Source organism: Saccopteryx bilineata, chromosome 1 (genome assembly GCF_036850765.1).
Source record: "Saccopteryx bilineata isolate mSacBil1 chromosome 1, mSacBil1_pri_phased_curated, whole genome shotgun sequence".
Lineage (NCBI taxonomy): Eukaryota > Metazoa > Chordata > Mammalia > Chiroptera > Emballonuridae > Saccopteryx > Saccopteryx bilineata.
In genome coordinates, this window is record NC_089490.1 from 347,326,707 (window position 1) to 347,343,768 (window position 17,062).

Genomic DNA, 17,062 nt, shown 5'->3' on the forward strand with positions numbered 1-17,062 from the left:
TCCACTGCGCCACTGCCTGGTCAGGCCATTGATGGCTTTCTTATATGTGCTTTGATGGGGGGGGAGGGCTACAGCAGAGCAAGTGGCCCCTTGCTTAAGCCAGAGACCTTGGGCTCAAGCCAGCGACCTTGGGCCTTAAGTCAACAACCATGGGGTCATGTCTATGATCTTATGCTCAAGCCAGTGACCCCATGCTCAAGCTGGAGAGCCTGCGTTCAAGCCGGCGACCTCAGGATTGTGAACCTGGGTCCTCTGCATCCCAGTCTGACACTCTACCCACTGTGCCACTGCCTGGTCAGGCTAAATCATAATTTCCTTATAGGTTAAGTATTATTATCCCATTTTGCAGTTGAGGAAACTGAGGTTAAGTAATTTACGCAAAGCCAAACAGCTACTATCAGAACTAGCATAAGATCTTAGGCTTCTCTGGCTTTAAAACAAATGATTTTCTAACTATTTTATACCCTCTCTCACATATATGAATGTGTTGGGTTTTAGGAAATGATCAAATTTGGAAAAGTCTCCCAGAGAATGTGAGGTCATAAAGAGTGGGAAATATATAAATAGATGGAAGGAAGGGCAAAGTACATAGACAATCCTAAAAATCATAATTAAATCAGATACTAAAAGACTTTGTAAAGTATGTGTGTAAAATGCTTAATCTACATAAAAAATAGAGTAGGCCACTGTGAGCCCCAGAAGACAGGAACTCCAGCTGGTTCCCTCACTGTCAGTCATCATACTATGGAGCTCAAGAAGAAAATAACTACAAATAAAGCCTCATGGTTAACTGAGCTCAAATTCCTAATCAGAGTCTAGCAGCCATTGCCAACAGAGGCCTCTGATGCACTCTGCATTTCAAGGAGAAGGCACAGACTGAACTACCAGTCTCCTGGCACTGAGATCTGCCACATCCAATCAGAACTACACAAGTATATCCATATTTGCATATTTACTGATGAATCGGAGCAGCTCTATAACAACCAATCAGGACAGTGATACTTGGACCAACCAGACAGTATGAATTTGGATTCCTCAATAACATAAAAATGGACCAACAGGGATTAAGGCGGCAATTTCTTTATATAAGCGGGCCCTTAGTCTTCATGGAGAGCACATTTAATTTCCATCAGAGACTGTGTTTCCTGGATTTGCAAACTGTTTATGTGGAAAAAATTCCTACCCCTTCACTGTACCCCAAATTGGGAGCTCCTGTTGACTGTTGATTGGTGGCAGCAACCTTTTGTCAATAATACGTTGGCTAGTACTTCCCATTTCTGGAGTTAAAGCAGATGACTATAAGGTTCCTCCAGGTCCAAGATCTATCAATCATGACAAGCAGAACAGATCTAGTGAACAGAGTATATATATGTATTTTTTTAAATTTCCCTTTTCTTTTTATTTTTTTAGTTTTTATTGATTGGTTTTAGTGAGAAAAGGAGAGAGAGAGAGACAAACACACTGATCTGTTCCCGTATGTACCCTGACCAGAGATTGAACTGACAACCTCCGTGCTTCCGGACGATGCTCTTTTCAACCTTTGTTTCTCATGCACTCATAAACTAATTACTAAAGAAAAAGGGGCCCTGACCGCTTCTCCCTTAGTAACTACTTTATTTGTGCCATGAGATGAAAATGGTTGTATTTAGTCAGGGGCACTGACCTTGGTAATTAGTGTGTGTTTGTGCCATGGAAAAAAAAGGTTGAAACCAAGCTATCCAGCCAGGTCAAAAATATATTCTTATATGGGTCACTTCATACAGAGGAGGGAAAATGATCTAGATGAGACTCATTTTTCCTCACTTTAATTGTTCAGATTTATGAGTTTCTATAATAGCAAAGAATGTAACTATCTAAAAGCCAGGCTTAAAGGTTGACAACTTTCTGGAAGACATTCAAACTGTAGTGTGAACACTCCCTTTCAACTCTGGGAAATGTGCTTGTTCTCCCTGCAATGCTCAGCAGTATTTATCAGGACAAAAGTACCGGTAATCTATTTTGGGACTTTATCTACAAATACCCCCTTCTTCCAGTCAGCAGATAAAGAACAGCTCCAGCTCTGGAGCAAAGGGAAGAGGAAGGCAGTGACGCTAGTGAATGAATGAATGAGGACACAGCTGCTGCAATGGGTTATGAAAATACTTGTCCCAGAAGCTTGGGAGCCAAGAACCAGGAAAAGATTTCACAGTTACCAAAGAAGCGAAGTCACAGGGCAAAACCTATAGTTTGTAAGTAGCTTCGAACACAAGAGCCTCAGCATGGGGGGTGCCAGCAGTGGTCAGGGGCCCATGAGGCAAGAAACTGAAAGCTATTTCATGATGATTAACAGAATATATTTGCATATTAACAAATATTATTTAAAATAGCCTTTTTACTATTACTTATTGAATATATCCTTTGTGCTAAACACTTTACACATATTTTATCAATTAATCTTTTACCAATACCCTGATAGAGACTTTATTTATTTATTTATTTTGTGACAGAGACAGAGAGAGGGACAGACAGGGACGGACAGACAGGAAGGGAGAGAGATGAGAAGCATCAATTCTTCGTTGTGGCACCTTAGTTGTTGATTGATTGCTTTCTCATATGTACCTTGACTGGAGGGCTACAGCAGACTGAGTGACCCCAGCGACCTTGGGCTCAAGCTGGTGAGCCTTGCTCAAATCAGATAAGCTCACGTTCAAGCTGGCAACCTCAGGGTTTGAACCTGGGTCCTCTGCGGTCCAGTCCAACACTCTATCCACTGTGCCACCGCCTGGTCAGGCGAGACATTATTTATTGAGATAATGTCCTGTTTTACAGAGGAAAATACAGAAGCTTAGGTCAACTGCCTAAAGTTATAGGCTTGGTAAGAGATATTAAGAATTCAAACCCTGCCTGACCAGGCAGTGGCTCAGTGGATAGAGCAGGGGTCGGGAACCTTTTTGGCTGAGAGAGCCATGAACACCACATATTTTAAAATGTAATTCTGTGAGAGCCATACAACGACCTCTGTACATTACGCATTATCCAATAAAAATTTGGTGTTGTCCTGGAGGACAGCTGTGATTGGCTCCAGCCACCCGCAACCATGAACATGAGCAGTAGAAATGAATGAATTGTAATACATGAGAATGCTTTATATTTTTAACATTATTTTTTTATTAAAGATTTGTCTGTGAGCCAGATGCAGCCATCAAAAGAGCCACATCTGACTCGCGAGACATAGGTTCTCGACCCCTGGGATAGAACATCGGACTAGGATGCGGAGGACCCAGGTTCGAGACTCCAAGGTCGCCAGCTTGAGCACAGGCTCATCTGGTTTGAGCAAAGCTCACCAGCTTGGACCCAAGGTCGCTGGCTCAAGTAAGGGGTCACTTGGTCTGCTGAAGGCCCGCAGTCAAGGCACATATGAGAAGGCAATCAATGAACAACTAAGGTGTCGCAAGGAAAAACTGATGATTGATGCTTCTCATCTCTCTGCGTTCCTGTCTGTCCCTATCTATCCCTCTCTCTGACTCTCTGTCTCTGTAAAAAATAAATAAAATAATTCAAACCTTTGTCTGAATCCAAACCCCACGTTTTCCAGTCTGATCTGACACACTAACTCTTGAAAGAGTAATACCAATTTTTTTTTTTTTTTTTTTTTACAGAGACAGAGAGAGAGTCAGAGAGAGGGACAGATAGGGACAGACAGACAGGAACGCAGAGAGATGAGAAGCATCAATCATCAGTTTTTCTTTGCGACACCTTAGTTGTTCATTGATTGCCTTCTCATATGTGCCTTGACTGCGGGTTTTCAGCAGACCAAGTGACCCCTTGCTTGAGCCAGCAACCATGGGCTCAAGCTGGTGAGCTTTGCTCAAACCAGATGAGCCCGCGCCCAAGCTGGGGACCTCAAGGTCTTGAACCTGGGTTATCCGCATCCCAGTCTGATACTCTATCCACTGTGCCACCGCCTGGTCAGGCGAGTAATACCAATTTATATTAGTGAAATTCATAGGCTAATAATAGCCTAAATAATCCTACTATTTGTTAAGTACTTGCTATATGCCAAACATCATTTTCTTTCATTCTCACAACCATTTTGTGAGGTAGACAGTTCTCTCATTTTACTGTGAAGAAATCAGAGATCAGCCTGACCAGGCGGTGGCGCAGTGGATAGAGCGTCGGACTGGGATGCGGAAGGACCTAGGTTCGAGACCCTGAGGTCGCCAGCTTGAGCACGGGCTCATCTGGCTTGAGCAAAAAGCTCACCAGCTTGGACCCAAGGTCCCTGGCTCCAGCAGGGAGTTACTCGGTCTGCTGAAGGCCCCCCGGTCAAGGCACATATGAAAAAGCAATCAATGAACAACTAAGATGTCACAACGAAAAACTGATGATTGATGCTTCTCATTTCTCTCCATTCCTGTCTGTCTGTCCCTATCTATCCCTCTCTCTGACTCTCTCTGTCCCTATTAAATAAATAAACTAAAAAAAAAAGAAATCAGAGATCAGAAAGGTGAATCAATATGCCCAATGCACATAGCTAGTAAATGTGTTCTAGCTGACCTTTTCCTAAATTATTTCAAAACTTTTGTTTATAGTTTTCCTTTAGCCATTCTCTTCTTTTATTTATTATTTTTGAGAGAGACAAACAGGGACAGAAAGACAGGAAGGGAGAGAAATGAGAAGCATTAATTCTTTTATTTTTATTTATTTATTTATTTTTTAAATTTTTCTGAAGCTGGAAACGGGAGAGACAGTCAGACAGACTCCCGCATGCGCCCGACCGGGATCCACCCGGCACGCCCACCAGGGGCAACGCTCTGCCCACCAGGGGGCGTCACTCTGCCGTGACCAGAGCCACTCTAGCGCCTGGGGCAGAGGCCAAGGAGCCATCTCCAGCGCCCGGGCCATTTTTGCTCCAATGGAGCCTTGGCTGCGGGAGGGGAAGAGAGAGACAGAGAGGAAGGAGGGGGGGGGGGGTGGAGAAGCAAATGGGCGCTTCTCCTATGTGCCCTGGCCGGGAATCGAACCCGGGTCCCCCGCACGCCAGGCCGACGCTCTACCGCTGAGCCAACTGGCCAGGGCCACATTAATTCTTTGTTGCAGCACCTTAACTGTTCACTAATTGCTTTCTCCTATGTGCTGACCTGGGGTGGGGGGCGCTCCAGCTGAGCCACTGACCCCTTGCTCAAACTAGCAATGTTGGGCTGAAGCCAGTGACTTGGGCTTCAAGCTAGTGACCTTGGGCTTCAAGCTAGCAATCATGGAGTCATTTCTATGATCCTAGGCTCAAGCCAACGATTCCCGGCTCAAGGTGGTGAGCCTATGCTCAAGCCAGCCAATCTGTGCTCAAGCTGATGAGCCCATGCTCAAGCCAGCAACCTCAGGGTTTTGAACCTGGGTCCTCAGCATCCCAGGCTGACGGTTTATCCGCTGTGCCACAGCCTAGTCAGGCTAGCCATTCTCTGAAGATGTTTAATACATTGATTATCACTGAGTCTTTATGGCAGTTAGGAACAGATGCAGAGACCTGGGTTTGAAAATCCACACTTCCATTTTACTAGCTATATGACTTTTGGCAAGTCACTTAAGGAATACCTGGCCTCAGATACTGTATGGTTTCATTTATGTGAAATGACCAGGACAGATAAATCCACAGAGACAGAATGTAGATTAGTAACGATTAACAGGGGGTGGACCGGGGGGTTGGGGACTGATAGGTGAAATGTTATGGGTACAGGGTTTCTTTTCGGAGTGATGAAAATGTTCTGGAATTAGATAGTGGTGATGGCTGCACAATTTTTGGAATATACACAGAAACCATTAAATTGTCCACTTATAAAGGGTGAATATTATGGCATGTAAATTATATCTCAATATTTTAAAAAATTCTGGCTTCATACCATAACTGCTACATGGCACTTCTAGGTTGCAACTGAGCTTTGTTAAGCCCAATTCCCTAACTTCCTCCAGGACTAAATTCAATTTCAAAATACCTGTGGGCATCTCCTGAGCTGTAAGTCCATTCGCCTACTATCTCCCCAACTCTCATCCCCACACTGCTTTGCACACTCTCCCTTGATCCAAGCCCCACTGCTTCTCTCCCTCCCAGTTTCCTCAGGAATCTCTAAAACTCCCAGTGTGTTTTCACTTCAGGGTTTTTGCACATGCTCTCTCTGTCTAAATTCTAACATTCTTTAAGTCTTAGTCATGTAATAACCTCAAGAATACTTTCCTGACTTTGTAGACTTGCTTGGATCCTACTGTTACACATTCATACAGCACCCAGATTCTTTCTTTTGTGTCATTTATCACAATAAGTTATATATTTAATTAGTCTGTCTCTTTTTCTAGGAATACAAGTTCCATGAAAATAGGAAACTGCTACATTTCAGCATCTAGCACACTCTACATATAGCAAGTGCTCAATAAATATTTACTGATCAATAAATGCTCCAAACCTTACATCCTTATCCTTTAAAAAGGTTATAAAAATATTTATCTTATAGAGTTGTTGATATGATTAAATTAGATCAGGCATCCCTAAACTACGCCCGTGGGCTGCATATGGCCCCCTGAGGCCATTTATCCGCCCCCGCCGCACTTCCTGAAGGGGTACCTCTTTCATTGGCATTCAGTGAAAGGAGCACTGTATGTGGCAGCCCTCCAATGGTCTGAGGGACAGTGAACTGGCCCCCTGTGTAAAAAGTTTGGGGACCCCTGAATTAGATAATATATAAAAAGGGCTTAGTAAGTGCAAGGCACATTGTTAGTAATGGCTGAATAGGTAGCAGTGACAATAGTAGTGGTGATTGTTTAGCTCCTCATTTTTAAAAAAATATATACTTTAGTGTGTGACAAGTACTAAAGATAAAACCATGAACAAAATATAAAAACTTCCCTGTCCTCCACTTACAGTCTCGTTACTCCAGTAGTGACCAGGATATAAAGAACTTCTTCATAATTTTCCTGGGATTTTGGACTCCCTACCCTTCTAGGCACTGTAAATTTGCTTCCTTTATCCCTGCCTTCTCATATCCTCCTAATTCAAGTCTGTTGGTTTGTTATTTGTTCATATGAACTCTGCACCATGTTAGCCTTCAATGTTTTCACTTGAACTATGAGATTGGTTCCCAAAGTTGCTATTTCTGGGCTGTCACCTTGATCAAGCAATATGTTTTCTGCAGTTTGATGAAAATCAGCATTTGTGTCTTAGATCCACCCTTCTCTATTACTTTTGTTGACTCCAAGAGGTACATGATACCGTCTAGTTTTATTCCAGTAAAGCTGGGCTTCTCACTTATCTAAAATTTTAGATAATTATAAGCTAAAAACTTCTTTGGGTTCCAAAGAAAGAGAACTGAGCTAAGAGTTTAAAGTACTAGTCTCAGCTCTACCATGTACATACCATGTAATGTCAACATTTATTCATTCACTTATTCATTCAGTATTTATCAGGTACCTACTTTAAGCCAAGTACAGTGAAGACTGAGTATATACCAACACAAAAAAAACACAGTTGCCTATCCTCAAATCTTTCTAGTGAGGAAAGTAGATGTGCAATTTTTTTTTATAACATTGCAGTATGAGATCAATATGGACTGTATAGTTCACAAAAAAGGAAGGACTCACAACTGGGAAGGTCAAGGAAGTCTTTCATTCTTCATTTCAAAGATGAGAAAAACCAAGATCATTATCAAATCAGGAATGTGAAATACTCAGAAAAGGAAAGGCAGTGAAGTCTTAGGGGGTAGAAAAATCTAGGCTCTACTTCAGTACTAACACTGAAGAGGCTATTGCCCTATAAGCATGGCATTCATTCATACAGGCATTCAAGAGAACATGTGAGAATCTATTATGTACCAGACACTGCCAGTAGCTTTCATTTCCTCATCTTACACTTGCCAGGATTATTTCATAATATTATGAAGAGCAAATGAAATTATGCAAATGCAGTTTATTAATTATAGAATAATATAAATATTCCTATTTATATAGTCCTTCACACCTTATAAAGTACTTTCAGTCTGACCAGGTGGTGGTGCAGTGGATAGAGCATTGGGACGCTGAAGACCCAGGTTTGAAATCCCGAGGTCACCAGATTGAGCGTGGGCTCATCAGGCTTGAGCATGGGATCATAGACAGGATCCCAAGGTCACTGGTTTGAGCCCAAGGTGGTTGGCTTAAGCAAGGGGTCACTGGCTTGGCTGGAGCCCCCTGGTCAAGGCACATATGTGAAAGCAATCAATGAACAACTAAAGTGCCACAACTATGAGTTAATGCTTCTCATCTCTCTCCCTTCCTGTCTGTCACTTTCTGTCCTCTCTCTCTAAAAAAATAAATAAAGAAAGAACTTTTACATTATCTTCTATAATCTTTTAGATTATAAACAACAATTTCATATAGCAAATTTCATATAGCAGGTATCATGAGCTGCATTTTACAGATGTGAAACTGAAAGAGAAAGAGGTCAAATAACTTGCCTTAGGTCATATAGCTAGCAAGAAAATAGAACCTAAGTCTAATGCAATCCCATTGGTTTTCTCTATAACCATAAGGTAGTAACTAACACTTCCAGACAGGCTGAGATAAGGATGGTCATAAGACTGACTGATCATGATTAGGTGCCAAAACATAATAGCAGTTAGTTCAAAAAATAAACAAGCATGTTAGCTGGAATAATCAGAAACGTTTTATGTAAAAGATAAGATGAACTGGGCTGAAGGATGGAACACTTGGATAAGTGGTGAGAAGGGTGAGAGCACTCCAGGTGAGAAGGCTCCATAATATCAAGGATCAGATCCCTGAACAGGTGGTGGCACTGTGGATAGAGCACTGGCCTGGGATGCCAAAGACCCAGGTTCGAAACCCCGAGGTCACCAACTTGAGCATGATCTCACCAGCATGAGCATGAGGTCCCCGGCTTGAGCATGAGATCATACACATGACCCCATGGTCTCTGGCTTGAGCCCAAAGGTAGCTAGTTGGCTTGAAGCTCAAGGTTGCTGGCTTGAGTCCAAGGTCGCTGGCTTGAGCAAAGGGTCACTCGCTCTGCTGGAGCCCCTCCACCACCCCCGTCAAAGCACATATGAGAAAGCGATTAATGAACAACTAAGGCACTACAACAAAGAATTGATCCCTTCCTCTCTGTCCCTATCTGTCCTTCTCTCTGTCTCTTTCTCTCTCTAAAAAACAAACAAACAAAAAAAAAAAACAAGGAGGAATTCTGCATTGGCAAATAAAGGAGTGACTATCTGGACAAAGCAGCAGAGCAATGGAAGAGTGATCTACCAGGAGTCTAGAAGGGAGCAGTGGTATCACACTTGGAAGGGCCCTATATGCCCTTAAACCTTCAGGTGATGGCCTAATGACAGATTTCCATGGGCTCTTCTGGAGCCTAGAATGACCAAAAACAGAATTCCTTGAAAAATGATCTCTCCCTTTCAGCATTCTCAGAATCAAGGCCAATAAGCAAGACCATGGACTCACCAATCTGACCATCTTTAACTTCCCGATTTTTTTTCTATTATCTTTTCACCAGATCTGGCCCAATTCTCACAATTTGGCTAAGGTGAACAACAGTACGTTATTTCATACAGAATGACGTGCGTTTTGGAGTCCTTAAGGAAACAAAGCTAAAGAAATTCAGGGGCTGCCCCAAGACAACCGCTAGTGGATCCATGAGCAGCAATGATCATGCTAATCTATGTATCATGGAGATTTAGTCACTACAATTAATACCTAAAATAAAATTTTAACATAAATTGCTAAAAAAAATAAGTCATTATTCTAAGCAGCCTGGTACAACTGCATGAGCACACTGAAATCTAAATCTGTTCAATATATTTGTCAAGAGGACAAGGGAAGTCGAAGGGAATGCATTTATGGTGGTTCACACGGTTTTACTGCAGTCACTTAAGGTTTTATACGTAAAACTGTATTTCATCACTATCCTTCCCTTACCGCCAAGTAGCCTCATATCCCAATGAGTTCAGCAAGTCAAAAACGGTATTCTCAGAGAAAATTCTGGAAGTTGATGAGTTAACGCAAAAAAATTAAGTGACTTGCTCAAGGTTATGCTGGGACCTATACTGGTGTCTGATTCCCATAGCAGCGATCTTCCCTTCCCAGGCTAGTGGGCGAAGAGAGTAAGTAGCAAGTGATTTACGGTGGGTGTGTGGCGCGAAGGGTTGTGCGGCCGGGTGCACCCGGAGTGGAGAGGAGAGAACGCACCCTTCGCCTACAAAGCCCCCGCATGTGCTGCCCGGAAGAGCCTTGTTTTCGCCAGTGTCTATACCCGGATGTCTGCAGAGGCGGCGAAAGTACAGGCCACCCACAGCTCCACCACCTCCCCCGCGCCCCGCGCTGGTGGAACCCACCTTACCTTTCCCAAAGCTCCGTTCATCCTTTGCTACCGAGACCTGTTATTGTGCAAGATGAAAATCGCTCAAGCAGCTAGCTCCCTGGGCGGATGACAATTCTGAAGGACCAGCCTCGCTTGGGTCCAGTAACAATATCCGACTTACACTCATTCAGCTCCCACAGCACATTGGTTCCGGCAGTTTTTTGAGACTCAACATCCAAAATTCTCACGCCTTCCCTAATCCCCGCCCCCCCGAGCGCGAAGACTCCGCCTTCACTACAGCTTAGGTGTCACCTTCACTGTTTTATACAGTCAGAACTTATTGCTGTCTCTTGTTGCCCAGATACTTGACACACAATTCTGCTGTTAGGCAGTGGTGGGATTCAAATAAACAACTAGTTCTCTGCCCTAATGACCATTTTAAGTACAAAAAAAAAAAAATGACATACTGAAATGTAGTTCATTATTTCATGCATTTAATACTTAAATAAGAACAATAAAAGAGGTACACAAAACTAGATTGTTACAAGAAAGTTTTAAAATATTAAGGAAAAATATTAAATAATACCTGACAAAGAAACAATAAAACTGTGACTTAAGATATCGCTGACTTGAGCAAGGGGTCACTCCATCTGCTGTAGCCCTTAGTCAAGGAACATATGAGAAAGCAATCAATGAACAACCAAGGTGCCGCAACAAATAACACTGGGGAACAAAATTTTTGTTGTATGCTCAAAAACACTTGTTCTTACCTAATTCAAGTGTGCTGATCTCAAACCTGACATTAGTTTTTCTCTGTAAGCTTCAGGTTTTTTGCAATTCAAGATTTTAGGTTTTCATCTTATTGTAAAATTTTCAACATTTAGTTTAACAATGAAATAGAATGTCTTCTTGGGCATCATTTTTGTGAAAATATAATAATTTATACAATGCAATAAATACACTAAAAGATATGATTGCATCAGAATTTGTCTACAATTTCAAAATAGAACATATTAAAACACTTATTTTAATCATAAAATTTGCGGAAAACATTTAAATTCTATTCAGGCAAAAATTTGTGTTTGTAGCTCTTGCGTTTGTGTACTTGTTGAGGACAATCTCATTTGATGCCCCAGCAATAGTCTGTTCATCACTAACAGCTCCAAGACTTTCAGAAAACTTATCAAGGTGACTGTTCAGGAAGTGAATCTTAACACTCATGTTACAACCAATGTCGCGAAAAGCCAACAGCATCCTTTGAACCAGAAGTTCATACTTTTCTGCTTTTTTGTTGCCAAGGAAGTTCTCTGTAACTGCCATAAAAGACTGCCATGCTGCTTTCTCCTCTTTATTCATCTTCCTGGCAAATTCCTCATGTATGAGGTTTTGAGTTTGAGATCCATTGAATACACCTGCTTTTATCTTCTCGAAAGACAAGGCAGGAAAAGCAGAAATAATATCTTGAAAGCATTCACTTTCTCTATTCAAAGCCTGAAAAAACTGCTTCATTAAGTCAAGTTTGATGTGAAGTGGGGGGAAAATTATCCTGTCTCAATTAAATACAGGTTCATTCCCAATATTTTGCATCCCTACTTCCAGAGCTTCGCGTTTTGGCCACTCCTTCTGTGTCCAGTGTTTCTCCCAAGCTCGGCTGTCCCACAAACACAGAAAGCAAGGATACTTCGTGAAACCTCTCTGTTGTCCTAGCAGGAAATTTAACATTTTAAGATCCACACAAATGATCCAGTTATGCTCCTCATACTGCAGAAAGTCAAGGACAACTTTTATGTTATTATAATCTTCTCGCAGATGAGTTGAATAACCAATTGGAACCGCTGCATAAACATTACCGTTGTGTAGGAGAATACATTTCAGACTCCGTTTAGAGCTGTTAAGAAATAGCCTCTATTCTGTTGAACTGTAAGTAGTAATACCTAGCTGGTTGAGAAGAATACTGATATCATGACAGTAAACAAAGTGTATGTCTTTGGGGAAAAAGTCCACAAAAATTTGTTCACGCTTCCTGAAATGGGATACTTTAGCTGACCGGTGAAATACATTCTTTTCTTGAAGCCTGGAAAGTCATTCAATTCGGGTTGGCTAAACTGCTGAGGGGTTAATGACTGCTTAGAATCAGAAGAAGAGCCTTCAGATTCTACAACCATTTCCTCATGCATCTTATCAAAATACACTTAATCACCATGTTCACTTTCTTGGTCCTCAGAAGAAATAAAACCATTGAAAACTGGAACTGAGAGTGTCTCAGAGTGTGGGATAGGTCGTATTGCTGAAGGAATATCTTTATTATATGCGGCTTAAGTGTCTGTTTGTTGCCGATAGCTTATTGGTTGCTTGCGTAACTGTACTAGCCAATGGGGTGAAGTTGCCATGGCTGAACACAAATTGAGCGGGTCAGGGGGAAGGTGAACATTTGCTTGCATTGGCAATCATCTGCTTTTGAAACAATTTAAGGCTGAATGCAAATTGAGCGTGTCAGGGGGAAGGTGAACATTTGTTTGCATTGGCAATCATCTGTTTTACATAAAAACTACATCTTAACCTAATTTCTTTTAAGAATGCCTCCTAGAAAATACAGCACTGAAGAGGAGAGAAAAGGAGCTAAAGCTGCACAAAAACGGCTTTCTCGACAAAAAGAAACCACTGAGCAGAGAAAGATAAGGCTTGCTTTAGTCGCAGAGCAAATGCGTCTTTTTTTACCTGAGCCTACATTTGGACACGGTCAACTTTATGTTGCCTGTTCAAGAGTTTGTGAAAGAATGGACGTAAAATTAAAAATAATTGATGGTCCTCTGCAAGGCGAGCTTAAAAATGATGGAAAGATCTACACAAGAAATGTTGTGTACAAAGAGATCTTTGACATGTGAATTAACATTTTATTATTTAAATCACCTTTATTTATTGAGCTAGCGGTGGCTCTTTAGAAATGTACCGCCAGTGATTTCCTTCATTGCACTCTACTTTAAGCAATTAAGCAAGTAGAAGGGGGAAACCCCGTGGGGCACTAAGCAAAGGGGTGTCCTCGCCGCCTGCCCTGGGTAATTCAATTTGAATTAGCAGACACCTTTGCACAAATCATTTTAATTACAATTTATAATATCTAGAACAGCGGTCATTTCGTATGACCGCCGGGCTTTCTAGTTAGGATATGCAATCATATGCCTTTTTTTTCTTGCCGATGCCCTTTGTATGAATCAGACAGAAATAACAATCATTGCTGTGGTCATTAGGTTCACACCAAACCATGGGAATACCAAAAGGCATTCCTTTGCATTTTCCTTTTGTCCAGTCACGAAGCATTTCCTCACAATTATGGCACACAATATGAGGAGCCCAATTCTTGTCTTGATCGCCAAGGGGAACTTAAAAATAGGCAATATATGCACGTGTCACAAATGATGAAATATTGTGCTTTTGACGTGGAAGTGTGTAACAGCCACTTATATAACAGAAGGTACCAGGACTATTCTTACATTTATGCCTACTCAAAGAAGCCATGATTCAATCTTAAAATAAGAGGGTGTTTTTATCAGATAATAATTTTTTACATTTAAAAACAACTACAATTATGTAAAAGTGATGTTTGTAAAACATTAATTGCCTTGTGGTTATGTTCAATCCAAGAGTCGTTGCCCTTTAACTCCAATTTAAAAAACAATGCATGCCATTAACTGTAACAAAAAGAAATTAAAATTGCATAACAACTAAAGCATGCACCAAAAAACGAATTTCAGATTTGGAATCAGCGATGCAGAAATATATAGAAAAAGTTCTAAAACCTCATGCAACAAAAAATGAAAAAAAAATTTGTTCCCCAGTGTGATGCTTCTCATCTCTCTCCCTTCCTGTCTGTCCCTATCTGTCCCTCTCTCTGTCTCTCCCTCTCTCTCTCTGTCTGTCACACACACACACACACACAAAGATTGTAATACTCTAGATCCCTATATGACTGTAAAGTCTCTAAAGTGGCTCTAAAATCTTGTAATTCTTGTGGAACAACTTTACAAAATTTAGAGGATGAAGTTGTGGACTAATGATTTTCAACCTTTTTTGAGCCGCGGCACATTTTTTACATTTACAAAATCCTGGGGCACACCACCTACCAAAATGACACTCTAACACAGTACATATTATACATATAGTTAATAATATAGTTTCTAAATGTATTTATACTCACTTAGTGTGAAACCTGGGCCTGTTTTGATGAACACAAAAGGGATATCCTCGCAGGAATGGTAGAAAGACACACATGAAGCTCTTCCTCAACAGTTCTCAGTCTCTCTCTGTTTTTAGTATCGCAGTCAAGCTTGAGAAGCTCAGCTCACATAGATATGTGATTGAAAATGGGAGCAATGTCAAAATAGCTTTGTTGGCCAGAATGGGGAACTCCTTGGCAACAGATAACCAAAAACTGTCCAAAGGAAGATCAGCAAACTTTAGCTTTAAAGTTAGATAACATTGTGATGCATTGTATATCACCCTCTGCGGGAGCCTCTTTTAAAAAGAAAAAGGTCAAATATCTATATACACCATCAGGATAGACATAACCAGCTGAGGCTGAGGCTTCATCTAGTGGTGGCAACATTTACCTCCAGTCCTGACCAGGATTAGAAATCGGGACCATGGGGAGGAGTAGCAGCTTCAACTACTCAAGTGGCCACACAATGACAAGTGCCTGGCAGCCCGATCGGGGACCTTCCTGGGTGTGGATGAGAGGCGGCCTACTATTGGTTCATCGCTAGTGGTCGGGATGAATCCTAGAAGGTGATTGGTCAGTGAGCGTTCCCTGTGCCTCCACTCTTCCTGTCGCTGATAGCTAGAGGGATTGTGAGGGGAATGTTTATGTTAGGATGGAGGCGGCTGGCAGCGGGCCGAATAAATAGCCTCCGCAGGCCGTATCCGGGTATCCGGCACGCAGGCTGTAGTTTGGGGACCCATGTTTAATTTCCCCACAGCACACCTGACCATGTCTCACGGCACACTAGTGTGCCGCGGCACACTGGTTGAAAAACACTGGACTAGAGGACTAGTTAGTTCTTACCTGCCTCTCCTATTCTATCTGCCCCACCTCCAATCAGCTATTTTTTTTTAAAGGGTTTTATTTATTGATTTTAGAGAGAGGAGGCAGAAAGAGAGAGAGAGAAAGAGAAAGGAGGGAGGGAGAAATGGGAAGCATCAACTCATAGTAGTTGCTTCTCCTATGTGCTTTGACCCAACAAGCCCAGGGATTCCAACAGGAAACCTCAGCATTCCATGTCCAGGCCTTATCCACTGCACCACCACAGGTCAGGCCAATCAGCCATTCACTTAGAATTGGAAGTGCTTAAATGCCCATTGGGAAAATGCGAAAATAATGGCATATTCATTCACAGAATACTTTATAATATGCATATAATTAAAATGACAAAGAAAAATACTTAGTATGTAACAATACACAACTTTTTTTTATTTTATTGATTCTTTTTAGAGAGGAAAGGAGAGACAGAAAGAGAGAGAGATAGGAACCTAACTCTGCTTCTGTAAGAGCCCTGCCTGAGAATCAAACCGGGAACCTCTGTACTTCCGGATGATGCTCCAACCAACTGAGCTATCCAGCCAGGGCTACAGAACTTTCTGTTTGTTAACACAACTTCCTTACAACATTGTCCCAATTGTGTTAAAACAGGAGGAAAAAATAAGTAAGAATGACCAAAGGTAATCATTTTTACTTTTGGTTGACAGGATAATAATTTCTATGGCTGAATAATATTACGTTGTATGAATATACAATTTGTTTATTCATTCTTCCATGGATAGACACTTGGATTTTAATTGCAATGCTTTTCCCAATTTCCCAATCTTCTAACTTAAGCATGTATTTTATAATAAAAAATTGTTTTACGTTCAATCGTGTCAGGACACATGTGGCGCAGCCCAATTTATCTCGGAGTTGAAGGGTAGAGATGGGTGCTCTCAAAGGAGCTGGGGGAGTCAGCGGGGCTGAGACAGAGCTTTGAAGGGGAGGGGTTAGCACTGGATGCGGCGGGGACTGATAAACTCAGCCGGAGTTCAAACCGGAAGCGCTGACGGTGGCACCTACCGGGCAAAATCCAGGAATTACGTGGCAGCTACAAATGGCCAACAACGCAAGCTTGGTCCAGATCCCCTGCAACGCCCTCCGGAGGATTCCTGCCCCTCCCATACTCCCGCCCCTTGCCTGTCCACAATGGCCCGGTGAACCAAGTTTGGCATCAGGGACCGCCCTATCTCTAACAGGCCTCAAAGGCCCGGGCCCTCCCCCGTGGGGCTGGCCGGGCTGAGTGTGGCAGCACGCAGGAGGGTGGGGCCATTTGCTTTCACCGCTTCAGCTGTACTTGTCCAACGTTTCTCCTTAGTCACTTACAGTGGTTTGCCAGTAGGGAGCTGGGCGTTTGTGTTAAGTGGAGACATCGCCCGCGCCGCCTCCAGTTCCCTGGAGGCCTGTGGACTTTAGTTTTGCAGAGATGATGTCATCATAAAACATTTACATGGTCCTAATGCCCGTGGTTAAGGTCTCAGAACCGCTGAAAATCCGAGAGAGGGTGACCATATAATTTATTGTTTAAACTAGGACAACTTTGAGAGCCTAAGGGAATACTATTAATACGTATTTACGATTGGCCCAACAGTGGTAAATGTGGACTGTTCTGGAACTTATAACCACCCTACTTAGAAATTCCCAGGTCCTAGGCACAGCGCATTTGTACT

At 42.1% G+C, this 17,062-nt stretch overlaps 1 protein-coding gene across 2 annotated transcripts in view; it reads right to left on the minus strand.

The window, feature by feature from the left end:
* The window catches only part of MRPL48 (mitochondrial ribosomal protein L48), an 82,637-nt gene extending 66,105 nt beyond the window's left edge, over positions 1 to 16,532 (minus strand). Inside the window, exon 1 of one of the 2 annotated variants that reach the window (XM_066250198.1) lies at positions 16,416 to 16,532. In XM_066250198.1, the coding sequence (XP_066106295.1) occupies positions 16,416 to 16,517 (102 nt within the window). In that variant the 5' untranslated portion in view covers positions 16,518 to 16,532. Of the gene's footprint in view, positions 1 to 10,357; positions 10,534 to 16,415 lie in introns of those variants that run through there. The other variant, XM_066250205.1, reaches the window with a different exon arrangement.
* Between the last annotated feature and the right edge of the window lie 530 nt (positions 16,533 to 17,062).